This window comes from Chrysemys picta, chromosome 6 (assembly GCF_011386835.1).
Source record: "Chrysemys picta bellii isolate R12L10 chromosome 6, ASM1138683v2, whole genome shotgun sequence".
In the NCBI taxonomy this organism is placed as follows: Eukaryota; Metazoa; Chordata; order Testudines; family Emydidae; genus Chrysemys; species Chrysemys picta.
The window spans coordinates 89,377,681-89,390,259 of NC_088796.1; the positions used below are offsets into that span (position 1 = coordinate 89,377,681).

At 39.5% G+C, this 12,579-nt stretch overlaps 1 protein-coding gene across 24 annotated transcripts in view; it reads left to right on the forward strand.

The window, feature by feature from the left end:
- AGTPBP1 (ATP/GTP binding carboxypeptidase 1) overlaps positions 1 to 12,579 on the forward strand; it is a 113,944-nt gene that overhangs the window by 65,538 nt on the left and 35,827 nt on the right. For 19 of the 24 annotated variants that reach the window (XR_010602323.1, XR_010602326.1, XR_010602325.1 and 16 more), the window contains 7 exons: positions 219 to 305; positions 393 to 541; positions 5,735 to 5,822; positions 6,579 to 6,723; positions 7,775 to 7,928; positions 8,722 to 8,902; positions 11,604 to 11,733. Coding sequence is in view for 15 of the 24 variants with exons in the window: in XM_008163156.3 (XP_008161378.1) it covers positions 219 to 305; positions 393 to 541; positions 5,735 to 5,822; positions 6,579 to 6,723; positions 7,775 to 7,928; positions 8,722 to 8,902; positions 11,604 to 11,733 (934 nt within the window). In the remaining 9 variants the exon portion in view is untranslated. Of the gene's footprint in view, positions 1 to 218; positions 306 to 392; positions 542 to 5,734; positions 5,823 to 6,578; positions 6,724 to 7,774; positions 7,929 to 8,721; positions 8,903 to 9,299; positions 9,389 to 11,603; positions 11,734 to 12,579 lie in introns of those variants that run through there. The other 5 variants (XR_010602329.1, XR_010602328.1, XR_010602330.1 and 2 more) reach the window with 2 other exon arrangements.

The window sequence follows — 12,579 nt, forward strand, 5'->3', positions numbered from 1 at the left end:
ATTTTGTTTTCTTCAAGGAAATTATTTTGGCTTAAGATAAAGATGAAGTCTGTGGTAAAGCCTGTAGTCCTAATCAGGGCAATGCTGTACCTTTTTTGTTGTAATCCTGAATGTATTCTTCTAGATTAGATTTCCAATCAAAAATCGGAATTAACAAATGAGTTCCAAAGATCCATTTCACTTACTTAAAATGGTCTTTTTTCCCCTTTCTTTTAAAGTTATTCAGTGCCAGAAGAGGGGGAGATTTTGAAGTTCAACTCCAAATTTGAGTCTGGAAATCTGCGCAAAGTTATTCAAATTAGAAAGTAAGATATCTTTCATTTTTCTTATTTTGCATATGTACTGCAAATTTCTTATTTTAAGAAGACTTATTTCTCTTTGTTAATCTTCAGAAACGAGTATGATCTCATTCTGAACTCAGATATAAACAGCAATCACTATCACCAATGGTTTTATTTTGAAGTCAGTGGAATGCGACCAGGCATTGGTTACCGGTTTAACATCATCAACTGTGAAAAGTCGAACAGTCAGTTTAATTATGGTAAGACTTCTTTTCAAAGGGATGGAAAACTAGCATGTAGGGAGACCTACTGGACTAGCCAGAACAGGATACTTTTTCCCCCCACTGGGATCACTGGATTATTCATCTCTTTATTACAAATCAAACTCCTAATATTTCATGTGACGATGTCATTAGAAAACTGTAAAATAAGTGATTAAAAGAATCCATGTGTGTATGTTTTTTTTAAAATTATTTTTCAAATGGAAAACTAAGGAAGTATTTTTTTTGAGTAAAGCTGAAGTATAAGAATGCTGTTCCAGGCTCCTACTAAAATTGTGGTAAGGCTATTATCATAAGGTGCTGGAAAAGACAAGCTGAGTTCTACATGGACGCCAAGAGGATGAAAACTGGGAGCCATTAAGACCCTCCCTGAAAGCTTGTGCATGTTTTAGTAAATGAAAATAAGTGCAAACAATGTCAAACAACTTTGTCTCCTGGATTTTGGGGATTTACGTGTGAGGGAAAATGTCACGTTGCTGAGAAATTAAATGTAATCAGTAAGTCCACGTAGGAGACCAGAATGAACTATAGGTTTAAGTGGAAACAACTCAAGTTCTCTTTTCAAAATTGTTTATTTGCATCCCCACTTTGGAAGTGTTCATACATAGATATGTGATATCTGAAATTTCTAGCCAGTAGTGTCTGTTGAGGTTGGATGGACACTCTCTTCCAAACTACATGCTGACATCCAAGTGTGTGTGTGTGTGGGGGGGGGGGGAGCATGGTCCCCACTACTGTTCTTTTCTTCCATCCACCAAAGGATCAGTGACCTTAGAACACTTCCTTCATCCTGGTTAGTTTAGTTTTTTTTAAAAGTTGTTTTTTCACCAGTATCATTGTGGGCATCCAGGGCTAGTTTTTCAGCCTTGCTGTGCCTCTGTACCAGTAGTTGGGTCTGCAAACCTCTGTGGCACTATTAAGGCAGACTTCAGGTGCTGTGGTTCTTGTGATGCCGCAGTGTTGGTCACAGACAGCTGTGTTCAATGCCTTCAGTACTTGAGTGAAAGATCAGACCTAGATAGATGTTCTGTCTATCTTGCCTTCACTTCCTGAACCTGGAGGAAGCACAAAAATCCCATCAGACTCTTTTTAGTGGAGGAAGCTTGAGACTTAGTTGGCACTCTCGTACTGAATGTCAGGGATAGTCTTCAGAGTAGCAGCCGTGTTAGTCTGTATCCGCAAAAAGAACAGGAGTACTTGTGGCACCTTAGAGACTAACAAATTTATTAGAGCATAAGCTTTTGTGGACTACAGCCCACTTCTTCGGACAGGGATAGTCTGTTACTCAAAAGACCTGAATAACAAAAGAGCCTGCTTGTGACATGGATCAAAGCAGAATGTAAAGGTCAGTGGGAAGAGCATGAAGCCCTGCCATTTAGGCCCAAGAGTCTAACTAAGTGTCAAGCTATCCTCCATTTCTCTGAATAATCAAATTGAAAGTTAAATAGTGTTTCTCTGAATCTGCTGTGCAGCTAGGCAGAAAGAGAACGCTCCATTTTGAATTATAACCCACTAAGAAAAAATTCAGGTGCCCACTCAATAGTTATAATCATTGCAGGATAATACTTTTTCACAGAGCCCATAATTAAAATGGGGGACTCATTGTCACAAGAAGTTGTTGAGGCCAAGAATTTAGTGATAACTTTCAATATTCTTGTTATCCATAGAAAAATGTTTTCTTGTTTTCCTATGAAAAATTTTAGAAGGAATATTAAACCTGCTTGAAGGCTTGAGCCAATCTCTGATGGAGGTTAGGATGAGCCCTACTGTGAAGGACACCCCACCTCTGTTACACCTTCTGAAGCATCTGGTACTGTCCACCGTGGGGAGACATGATAGCATGGGCTATGCAATTTTGCTACTCAGACCTAGAGAAACTCCTTACCTTGCTGGTTCTGCCCAACCTGGACTTTCAGAATGAGGCCAGAGCCTGTACCCAAACCAGACATCCTTGCACCGCATAGCTTGAATGTTGCCTGGATAATGTCTTCAGAGAAGCTGATCTGCTGCTGTTCAAGACATCTTGCTCCACAGTGGAAAACCTTTAACCAGGCTGACATAAAAAACCAAATGAAAGAAATGTTTCTATTTAGGCAGTTCAACACCTTTCTCCAGTGGCAGGTCCAATTGCAGTGATATTAGACAGTTTACTTTCCCTGAAATAATTGGGTCTGTCTCTAAGCCTGATAAGGGTTTAGCTAGCAGTGATCTCTGCAAATCCTCCCTATTTACAAGACCACATTGTCTTTTCACATCCCACAGTGAGGGCAGTCAGGACCAAGGGTCAGAGCTGGGTCAAACCTGAGGCTGGGAGTAGTGGAGAAGTCCATAGGTTCCAGGCCAAGGTCAATACCAAGGTTCAGAGTCAGGTTTCAGGGGCTGGGTCAGGAGATGAAGTCCAAATCAAGCTGTGGTCAAAGCCAGGAGTTCAGGAGCAAGGAGTAGGAATAGTCGTGTCAGTTACAGGAGAGCTGGGCTGGTGCCTGGACATTTCCTAAAATACCTCTTGAGTTTATATGGGCCAGGGAGCCAATCAGGAGCCATGAGGGTGCAGGCTGTCAGACCGCTGGAGGCTTCCCATGGTCTGTGTCCATAGCAGGTCATGGGCAAGTGGAGTGCAAGCTTGTGGCAGCATGGGGATGCCAGCTGCCTGGCAGCTCTGCAGGACTGGGTTCTAGACTCATGGAGCCTTACACTCACCAGTCAGGAAACACCCCTACTTCTTGAGACCCTACTTCACTATTGATTCTATTGATGGGGGTCTCCCTCTGAGCCTACCACTACCTGCTCTGTTTATCGGTGAAAACTGCCTTTCTGGTAGTGTTTTGCCTTTCAGATAGGAGGGATTCATGCCCTCAAGTCAGGCCCCCCATATATGGTCTTTCACAAGGACAAGGACTCCCTCAAGCCTCACCCTAAGTTTTCTGTGCAAGGCAGCTTCCAACTTCCTTGTCAATCTGTCGATTCACCTCCCGATTTTCTTTCCTAACTCACATTCTACGCCAGGTGAAATGAAACTTCACCTTAGATAGAACCAGGCCATTCAGGTACACACTTAGATTCTTTATGGTGTTTGAAAGTTTTAAGGGAGAACCCATATCATCCCTGAGACTAAGTGGGCCTTGGTCTATATCAGGACTTGTTACAATGTGGATATGAAAGATCCCCCTAGACTTATTAGGGCTCAAATGGCCTCGGTGGCCTCCTTAGTTCACTTCCCAGTATCAGAGATAGGTAGAACAGCAACATGGAGCTTGAGCCACACATTTATCACTTGCTGTTCCTTGGTACGAGCTTCCAGGTCAGATGCTAGTTTGGGTAGGGCTATCCTACAATCACAGTTCACTTCTTAAAAAACTAGGCAAGTAGTAGTCACCAAGAGTGGAATCTGTGTGGAGAATCAGTTGAAATAAAACCAGATATGTAACCTATAACGGTTCTTTGCAATGTGCTGTCCACACAAACTTCTTGCTCAGATTTTTTCTAAACTACTTCTAGCAACTCAAAAGTCATAATCCTTTCCCTGAAACCTTGTTATGAAACGTGTAAAATTCCTGTTAGAGCCAAGTGAACTATTCTTAACAAATAATGCACTCAAACAAAGTAAGTCCTATTAGCTGCTTCCTAATTATCATTAGCAAATTTTGATTTTTATGAAGTTGCTGGATAGTCAAAACTGACTGCAGGCTTGTCTGCTCAGTGGGGTAATGCATACTATGGGACTGTGATTTCTAAAGCACACTAACATGTTGCATATTAATTGCTTTGTTTAGACCAGGGGTGGGCAAACTTTTTGGCCAAGGGCCACATCTGGGTGGGGAAATTGTATGCAGGACCATGAATGTAGGGTTAGGGCAGAGAGTTGGGGTGTGGGAGGGAGTGCAGTATGCAGGAGGGGGCTCAGGGCAAGGAGTTGGGGTGCAGGAGGAGGGGGCTCAGGGCAGGAGGTTGGGGTACAGGAGGAGTGTGGGAGAGGGCTCAGGGCAGGGGATTGGAGTGCGGGAGAGAGCTTAGGGCAGGGGGTTGGGGTACAGGAGGGGGCTCAGGGCAGGACGTTGGGGTGCAGAGGGGTGTGGCAAGGGGCTCAGGGCAGGGGGTTGGGGTGAAGGAGGCGGTGTGGAGTACGGCAGGGGGCTCAGGGTTGGGGGTTGGGGTGCAGGCTCCGGCTTGGCGCCGCTTACCTCGAGCGGCTCTGGGTTAACAGTGGCACGCAGTAGGGCTAAGGCAGGCTCCCTGCCCGCCCTAGGCCTGTGCCGCTCCCGGAAGTGACCAGCATGTCCGGCAGTGGCTCCCGAGGGTTGGGTGTGGCAGGACAGGCAGCTCCAATGCGTGCTGCCCTCGCCTGTGGGTACCACCCCTAAAACACCCATTTGCCGTGGTTCCCGTTCCCAGCCAATGCGAGCTGCGAGGGGCGGTGCCTGCAGGCAAGGGCAGCGTACGAAGCCCTCTGCTCCCCACCCCCAGGGGCTGCAGGGACATGGTGCTGTCGCTTCTGGGAGCAGCACAGGGCCAGGGCAGTCAGGGAGCCTGCCTTAGCCCCACTGCACCACCCGGCTGGCAATCCCGCCGGCCGAATTGAAAGCCCTGACGGGCCGGATCCAGCACGCGGGTCTTAGTTTGCCCTCCCCTGGTTTAGACACTGCTGCTACGCTCTGAAGGTTTGCTCACATGCCTTAATGTAGTACTGTTTGGCAAAGGAAACTTTTTTCTAGTTTACCTGAAAAGCTCTGCTCATAAAACAGTTTCTGTTTTTCATTGATATTGTGGTTATCTGGTTTTTCAGGTGGGTGGATTGAGATACAAGAAGGCTGAGACTTCCTATGAAATTTTATAGTGACAGTTGGTTAGATGTGATTGAATCCAGGATCTTACTGTTTTAGTGTCCATTCGAGCCACTATATTATTTTTGAATTACATTTGTTTTTTTGACTCATGTTTCATTTGTACGTTGCTCATCTTGAGTCATTTTTCATTTTATATGTCTCTTCATTGTTAGTTAGAAGATGGTATGACATTCAATCTTTATAATGGACTCTGTAGGTTAGACTTAAAAAATGAAATGAATATAGTGTGCTTACATGAGACTGTATTCAGATGTGATCCATTGCTCGTTAGCTGTACAAACAGAATTCAGTGACCTTAAGATAAAAATCTATTCCTTTTTTCTTAAAGGTATGCAGCCCCTCATGTATTCTGTTCAGGAGGCGTTAAATTCCAGGCCATGGTGGACTCGTGTTGGGACAGATATTTGTTACTATAAGTAAGTATGCCAACAAAAAATGGAGGTAAGCAAATCTGTGTTATGTTGAAGATTAGAACAAAATCTAATTTACATGACTAGAACAAGCACAAACATGAAATGTATTGTGGTAATTTACTTTTAATATTTCTGTAGCAAAGCAATTGTGTGGTTGGCTTTTTTTTTTTTTTAGTTTCTTAGATGTTGACAAATGAATTTAGAAAATTAAGTATTTTGTTAATGCTATGTTGATAAAATTTTCTGGGAAAATTGTATTAATTGAATAACTTGTGTATATAAATATTTAAGCAATTTGTATTAAGAATTTAACCTTAATACCTTTAATACCTCACATGTGGTATTGTTGACTTTCTTTTGGGGATCCTGTGATGGAACCTCTTTCTAGGTATTTACTCCTTGTTTATTGGAGAGATCTTGGAGTGTAAAACAGGAAAACTGCTTATCTTTACAAATGGCCCTGTCGTGGGAGGAGCTGTAGGGTCCCCGCTTATCATCCCTTCTGTTCAATGGCTGTCTGTTTTGGTTCCCCCTCCCACCCTCACCCCATTAAAATTTCCCAGCATTTCTACTCGAGTGCGTTTCTACCTGTAGTCGCAGCAGTGTACGCAGCAGCATACAAATGTTGTAACCATCATATGATCTCTCACTTCTCAGAGCCAGGGGGTTTCATATCCTGTTCAGAAATGATGACCTCTGATGTAGTAAAAATATCTACAAATCTCTAACACTTTTATGTTGGTTTCACTTCACTTTTAGGAATCACTTTGCTAGAAGTTCAATTGCTGCTGGTGGTCAGAAAGGAAAATCCTATTACACAATTACATTCACAGTGAACTTCCCACACAAGGATGATGTCTGCTACTTTGCTTACCACTATCCATATACGTATTCGACTTTAAGGGTGAGAGAATCTTTGAACTGGATTACTTGGATGTCCATTTATATTACTGTATCTCTTTCCATAAGAAAATGCTGATTGCTTCCAAATATTAGTTCATAGATACACAAGGCTACATAAATGAAAGCATATATGTTGAAAAGAATAAAACACTCTCATTAAAAGTTCAAATAAGAAAGGAATCAGTCTGTTACAATATATGTAATGAGTTTGCTTGTTCTTTAGAACAAAAAACTGCAAGAAATTTGACATGATCTTCATTTCCCCTATACAATATGTCTGATAATTATAGGAATTACAGCTATATCAGTAATTGACTTAGATGTTCCCTTCTCTCCCCTCCCTCCCCCCAAAAGGCATTGAAAACACTGACAGCAGGAGAGTATGGATAAAAGCTGACAGCTGGATATAACTCCCCTGTAAAGTTGCCTAGAATGACATTGTTTACCATGATCTAGATCTATCTCCCATTGAAGTCTATTGAGAGTTTTTCAATGGACTTCGGTGGGAATTTGATGAGGTATATCTGAACTATTAAGGTTAAGATTACGAAGTATTAAAAAGAAGACGTTTTCAGGATAATGAATTGAGTAAAATTGGGGTGTTGTGAGGGTTTGTTGATGTTTGTAAAGCAAAGTGAGATGCATAACTAGAATGTGCTGCATTGGTTATATTAACAAAAGCAGATCTGGGACTCAACATATAGAATGGATCAATATTGAATGAGGCTGATCATTTGGGACCATTCACAAACCAAGTGGCTGCTCCTTGAGGGAGTATCATTTGGTTAAAAACAGAATAAAAGAGTGGTGCATAGAAGTGGAAAGTGCTCCAAAAAAAATTAAGAAAGACTCAAAACACTCTATACAAAAGAAAACATTAGTCAGCTATAGATGTAGTGGAAACCTAAAAGGTATTTCATGGCCAAAGTAGTGATGGGAGAATTATCTTCTATACCTGGAACAATAAAAATAAAATACTTAAATAAATCTTTATTTATCATATACAAAATTGCAAAGGACTTAAGTACCTTTTCATCATTTTGGGGATGAAGATGCATCTTCAGAAATTGGAATCCATGCACAACCCTCAGCAGATCTATTTTCGACAAGATACTCTGTGTGAGACCCTGTCTGGGAACAGCTGCCCTTTAGTCACTATCACAGCCATGCCGGAGTCGAATTACTATGAACATATCTGTCAGTTCAGTAAGTATAAATTCTCTCTGATCCACTTAAAATTATGTAATGTTACCTCTTTCTAAAAATGTTAATGCTTCATTTGTCTGCAATTCTTGGTGGGGTCCTTACTGTAAAAATAGCAAAACTCACTTTTATATTCATGAGATTACCACTGGTTGGTCTGCTCACATTTATAATTTGCTTTTGTGTTTAAACAAACAAAAAAATCTCACCTGATTCTTGAATTGTTAAAGATAAATTTTGGACCTGCATGTTTTCTAAACATGATTTTTCTTTCTTAAAAAAAGTACTGTCAACTGCCAAACAAGATTTATTCTTATGCTAAACTTTTTAAATGTTATTTCAAGACAGTCCCTAATTCCTCATTCTTTAGTGTTCTTCATGATCTCATAGTAATTCTTTTTAGTGGAAAAATGTATTTTCCATGGAGCCCATTTCATAAATGTCACATAAGGACTGTACCACCATATGACCCCCCCCCCCAAAGCATCCCATTTTTTTCCTGAATTTCTCTCCCTTATGAAGAGAGGAATTTGAATTGTATCACGTAAGTTACCAATCATCAATTCTTTTAACAGATGGTGTTTATGTAGTTGTTTTTCCATGTTGCATTAAACTTAATCCATTGAGGCACTTGTGTAACAATCAATATTTATGATTAAAATCCTGTCATAAAGATGCAAATGCACTGGTACATTATTTTTCAATCACCATCCACCAACTCGAGCTATTTATTGTTTTGAAACTGTTTTAATTTACTTGTTTTACATCTTGCTATTTTTGTGAATGCTTCTTTTAGGGAATCGTCCTTACATTTTCTTATCTGCTCGTGTACATCCTGGAGAGACTAATGCAAGCTGGGTTATGAAGGGAACATTGGAATATCTTATGAGTAATAACCCCACTGCCCAGAGTTTACGAGAATCCTATATTTTTAAAATTGTCCCTATGCTCAACCCAGATGGTGTCATCAATGGAAAGTAAGTTGAACTCTGCTCACAAAAGTACAATTAATTAAAGATCTTTCTGTATCTTGTAATAAAAACAATGTCTAAATCTTAAAATAAAAATGCAGTGGTTTTCCAGAATTAACACAGTTAGTATTTAGGCTCGATTTTTTTCATAGTTGGATTTTTAGTCTTTTTCCAGTGGTTTGCTAACTAACAAAACTACTATAAACAAATCTTACTGACAAAATATTTTCCCAGTTTTCTTTAGTCAAACATATGTACTAGTAATTTTAAGAGCCTCCATGATCCAGACTATGAAAAACTTCCTTTTATATACTGTCTGTTTTGAGATGGCACTTTTTTCTAAGAATTAACTGTGGCTTTAAGTCATAGCCCTGGGTACAAGCAGTAACATGGAATTTAATAGGGAGGCTTATGCCAGTGAGAGTGGAAGAGGAAGCGCAGCGTACATAGTGATGGGGCCATAGACTCATCCATCGATGTCATGTGTACCAGGTATGCGACAAATTCATTGGAATGTTAGAACACTACTGCAGCACAGTTGTTGGAATGGAGGGCTAGCAATGAAGTAATTAAAGTATGAGCCAAATATGTAGCATAGGTTAAGGTTTATATACTGTAATGAATCCAGATTTCTCACAAAGCTGTCTTCTAGCACTTTTTTGTTGGTGAGGAATCAGTAGTGTAAATGTATTCCTATACAAGAAGGTAATGCTGTCTCTCAGTGTTTATTTCTTTGAATTTTACTATGAAAATATTATGTTCTCAGGATAGTGTTTTTGTAAATTACATTTATAAAAATAAGTACCTTCACAGAACTTGCTTTTGCAATATGGTTTTCCAGAACATATTTTATCATAGTTTTACATGTACACATGTACCCCTCACAAATATCTCTTGGTACAGAAATAGATAGGATGTGCTGTTTGTCTGCCCTAAATTCTCAACTTCTTAAAGTCCCCAGATTTCTGGTTTAAAGAACACCAAATTGACACAATTTTATATCTTATTAACTAAGCCTAATAACTAAAATAAGGTTTATACAAAGATATTTCAAATAATTAAAAATAAAGGTCAAAATCCAACAAATTTTACACATTCTCATCCAAAAATTAATAATCCTTACATCTAATGCAAGAAAAGATGATGGTTTATAATCTCTGTCAGAAAGAAGGGTGTTATTGAAGTCAATTCAATATTCAAACACTTTGTCAAAAAAAAAGGACTAACGCAGGGGAAAAACAATTCCCAATTTAATTCACTAAGGCTTAACCACAAGGTTCCACACTGCCATTCTTTAATATTAGTATTGCCACCCAGTCCCCAAAGGGATGGTCACAGATGTTTCCATATCATTTTTTTAATAAAGAAGTCTAGGAGAAGCTCAACTTACTACATTCGGCTACCAAGAATTTAGGTGGAAATAGTTTTCAGAGGTTAAATCTATAACTTCTCTTTAATTAGTAAACATGACAGCAGGTGTGACTATTTGCTCAGAAAGTTTCTTAAAGGTGCTGATATGTGGCACATAAATAGCCCCTCTGGGCTTCAGAGCTGCTCAGTTGTCCCCCCTGCCCCCAGCCATACTTACTCAGACACTCCAGCAATCACTCACTGGTTTAAACACTCATGCTAATGCATGAATGCCAAGGATATGTCTCTGCAGATTGAAAACCAAAAATCTAAAATAAAATACTTAAAATGTCTGTATGAATTTGTTAAACTTACAGTACTACTTAAGTCTTTCTGAAACATTGCTTGCTGTAGACACTGATCTTCCTGATTTCTGTTAGTCTTCTACTAGCTAGTTGGTCTCCTCAATGCTACCAGGCTTGCCTGTGACAGGTCTTGTATGTTGGCTGATGATGGGTTCCATATCCCTGTCAATTGTCAGTCAAAGCAGGGGTGTAGACAAAAGCCTTGCTTGAAATCATATGGCTTCTGGAGTTGTGATGGTGTATAAAGGGTACATGAGTTCTCTTTGAAGCCACTATTTTAAAGGTTCATAGCCATGCTTCTTTCTTGATGATCTGAATAAGATTCCATTGAAGTTACCAGGCTTCCCATCCAATTACATTTGATTTGATCATCTTAATGGAGATCGGGATCTTTCCACAAATTAGCAAATTGTATGAAGAATTCTAGAAGAATTCAACAGATTCAGCAAATCTATAACTGAACATCGCTGACAGTTGACTGTCTGTCTATTTAGCAGTTCCAAAATATCAAATTGAGCAGACAGATTATGGTCACAAGATCATGAACTAGACAAAAAGATTGAACAATAAAATCATTGACCATCTTACAAAAATTTAAATGTAAAAGGCTATTAATTTTTTTTAAATTAGAACTTATAAATTTGGAACTGAATCTGTTGACTTATCACACACATTCAAACATCCAATTTTCACAACAGATAATTTTACTTCCTCTAATCTCAGAGCAAGTAAGTATGCAAATATCTTTAAATAAAAATTTACTTCCCTTTAATTTTATCTGATCCAAGTAAAATATATTAGTAACCATTAAATTAACTCTTTTGCAAGAATAAAAAATGTTCTGAGTACAAACTTGAATTTAAATTTCACTTGACCACACAAATTGAGTAGTTGTGTCACAGGCAAAACTTGAATTAGTGAGGGTAACTTTTAAAATAAAAGTGAAGTTATATTGGGAGCCATACATTTCTTTATAAATTTGTCTTTCATAGCCATCGCTGTTCTTTAAGTGGGGAGGATTTGAACAGACAGTGGCAAAACCCAAACCCAGACCTTCATCCCACAATTTACCATGCCAAGGGCTTACTACAATATTTGGCTGCTATAAAACGTTTGCCTCTGGTGAGTATGTGTGTTTGCCCAAAATAGGCATTTCAAAATCATTTTAGCTTTTTGTATAGATACTGTCTCGCTCTCCGTAAAAGAAAACACATTTATAGGTCCTCGCAACTGCTTCACATGCTTACAAATGTGACTTGGAGGGTTCATTAGAAATTTCTGGAACTATTTCCAGTTGTATTGAACGAGAGCAATCACTTTGGTTAATGCTGCAAAAATATTTAGTTATAACACCCCAGTTTTGATTCTTGAGCCTTTCAGTACTGCATATCTAGCATTTGTTTGCAGGTGTTGTTGAGTTAGAGGATGGAAAAAAGCCTCATGTTCTGAACATCGGAGTGGTTCTTGCCCCCCCCCCCCCCCCCGTTAAGGCAGTTGTAGTAACAAAAACAGTTGAATTCAGAAAGTTTTAGATATGCTGCGTTGCTAGATTTTATATTTTCTTTGGAAATGGCTTAGTTTTATGAACTCTAATCAGCAATTTGGAATATATGCAATATGCCAAAACTTTACGTTGGTACTTACGTTGTACAGTATATGTGCATAACTACATAAGCCCCCAATCCTGCCAAAATGTATGCATATACTTAATGTTGCACTTGAGTCATCACTTTGAAACCAATGAGATGTCCTTGCAGAATCAGGACCCAATGGTCAAATCATGGTGTCCGTGTAGGGTTTAATGTGGAAGGGAGAAACGGGATTCTCCCAGCCATTTTCGGTCTTCCTCTTTCCACTCTTCCCCTTAGGAAGTCCAGAAGAGAGGAGCTCTAATCCTTATAGGAGGCACATGAGTGTAGAGCTCTTCCCTCAGTCCATGCACATTTTCGTTTTACTTTTCAGTATGCA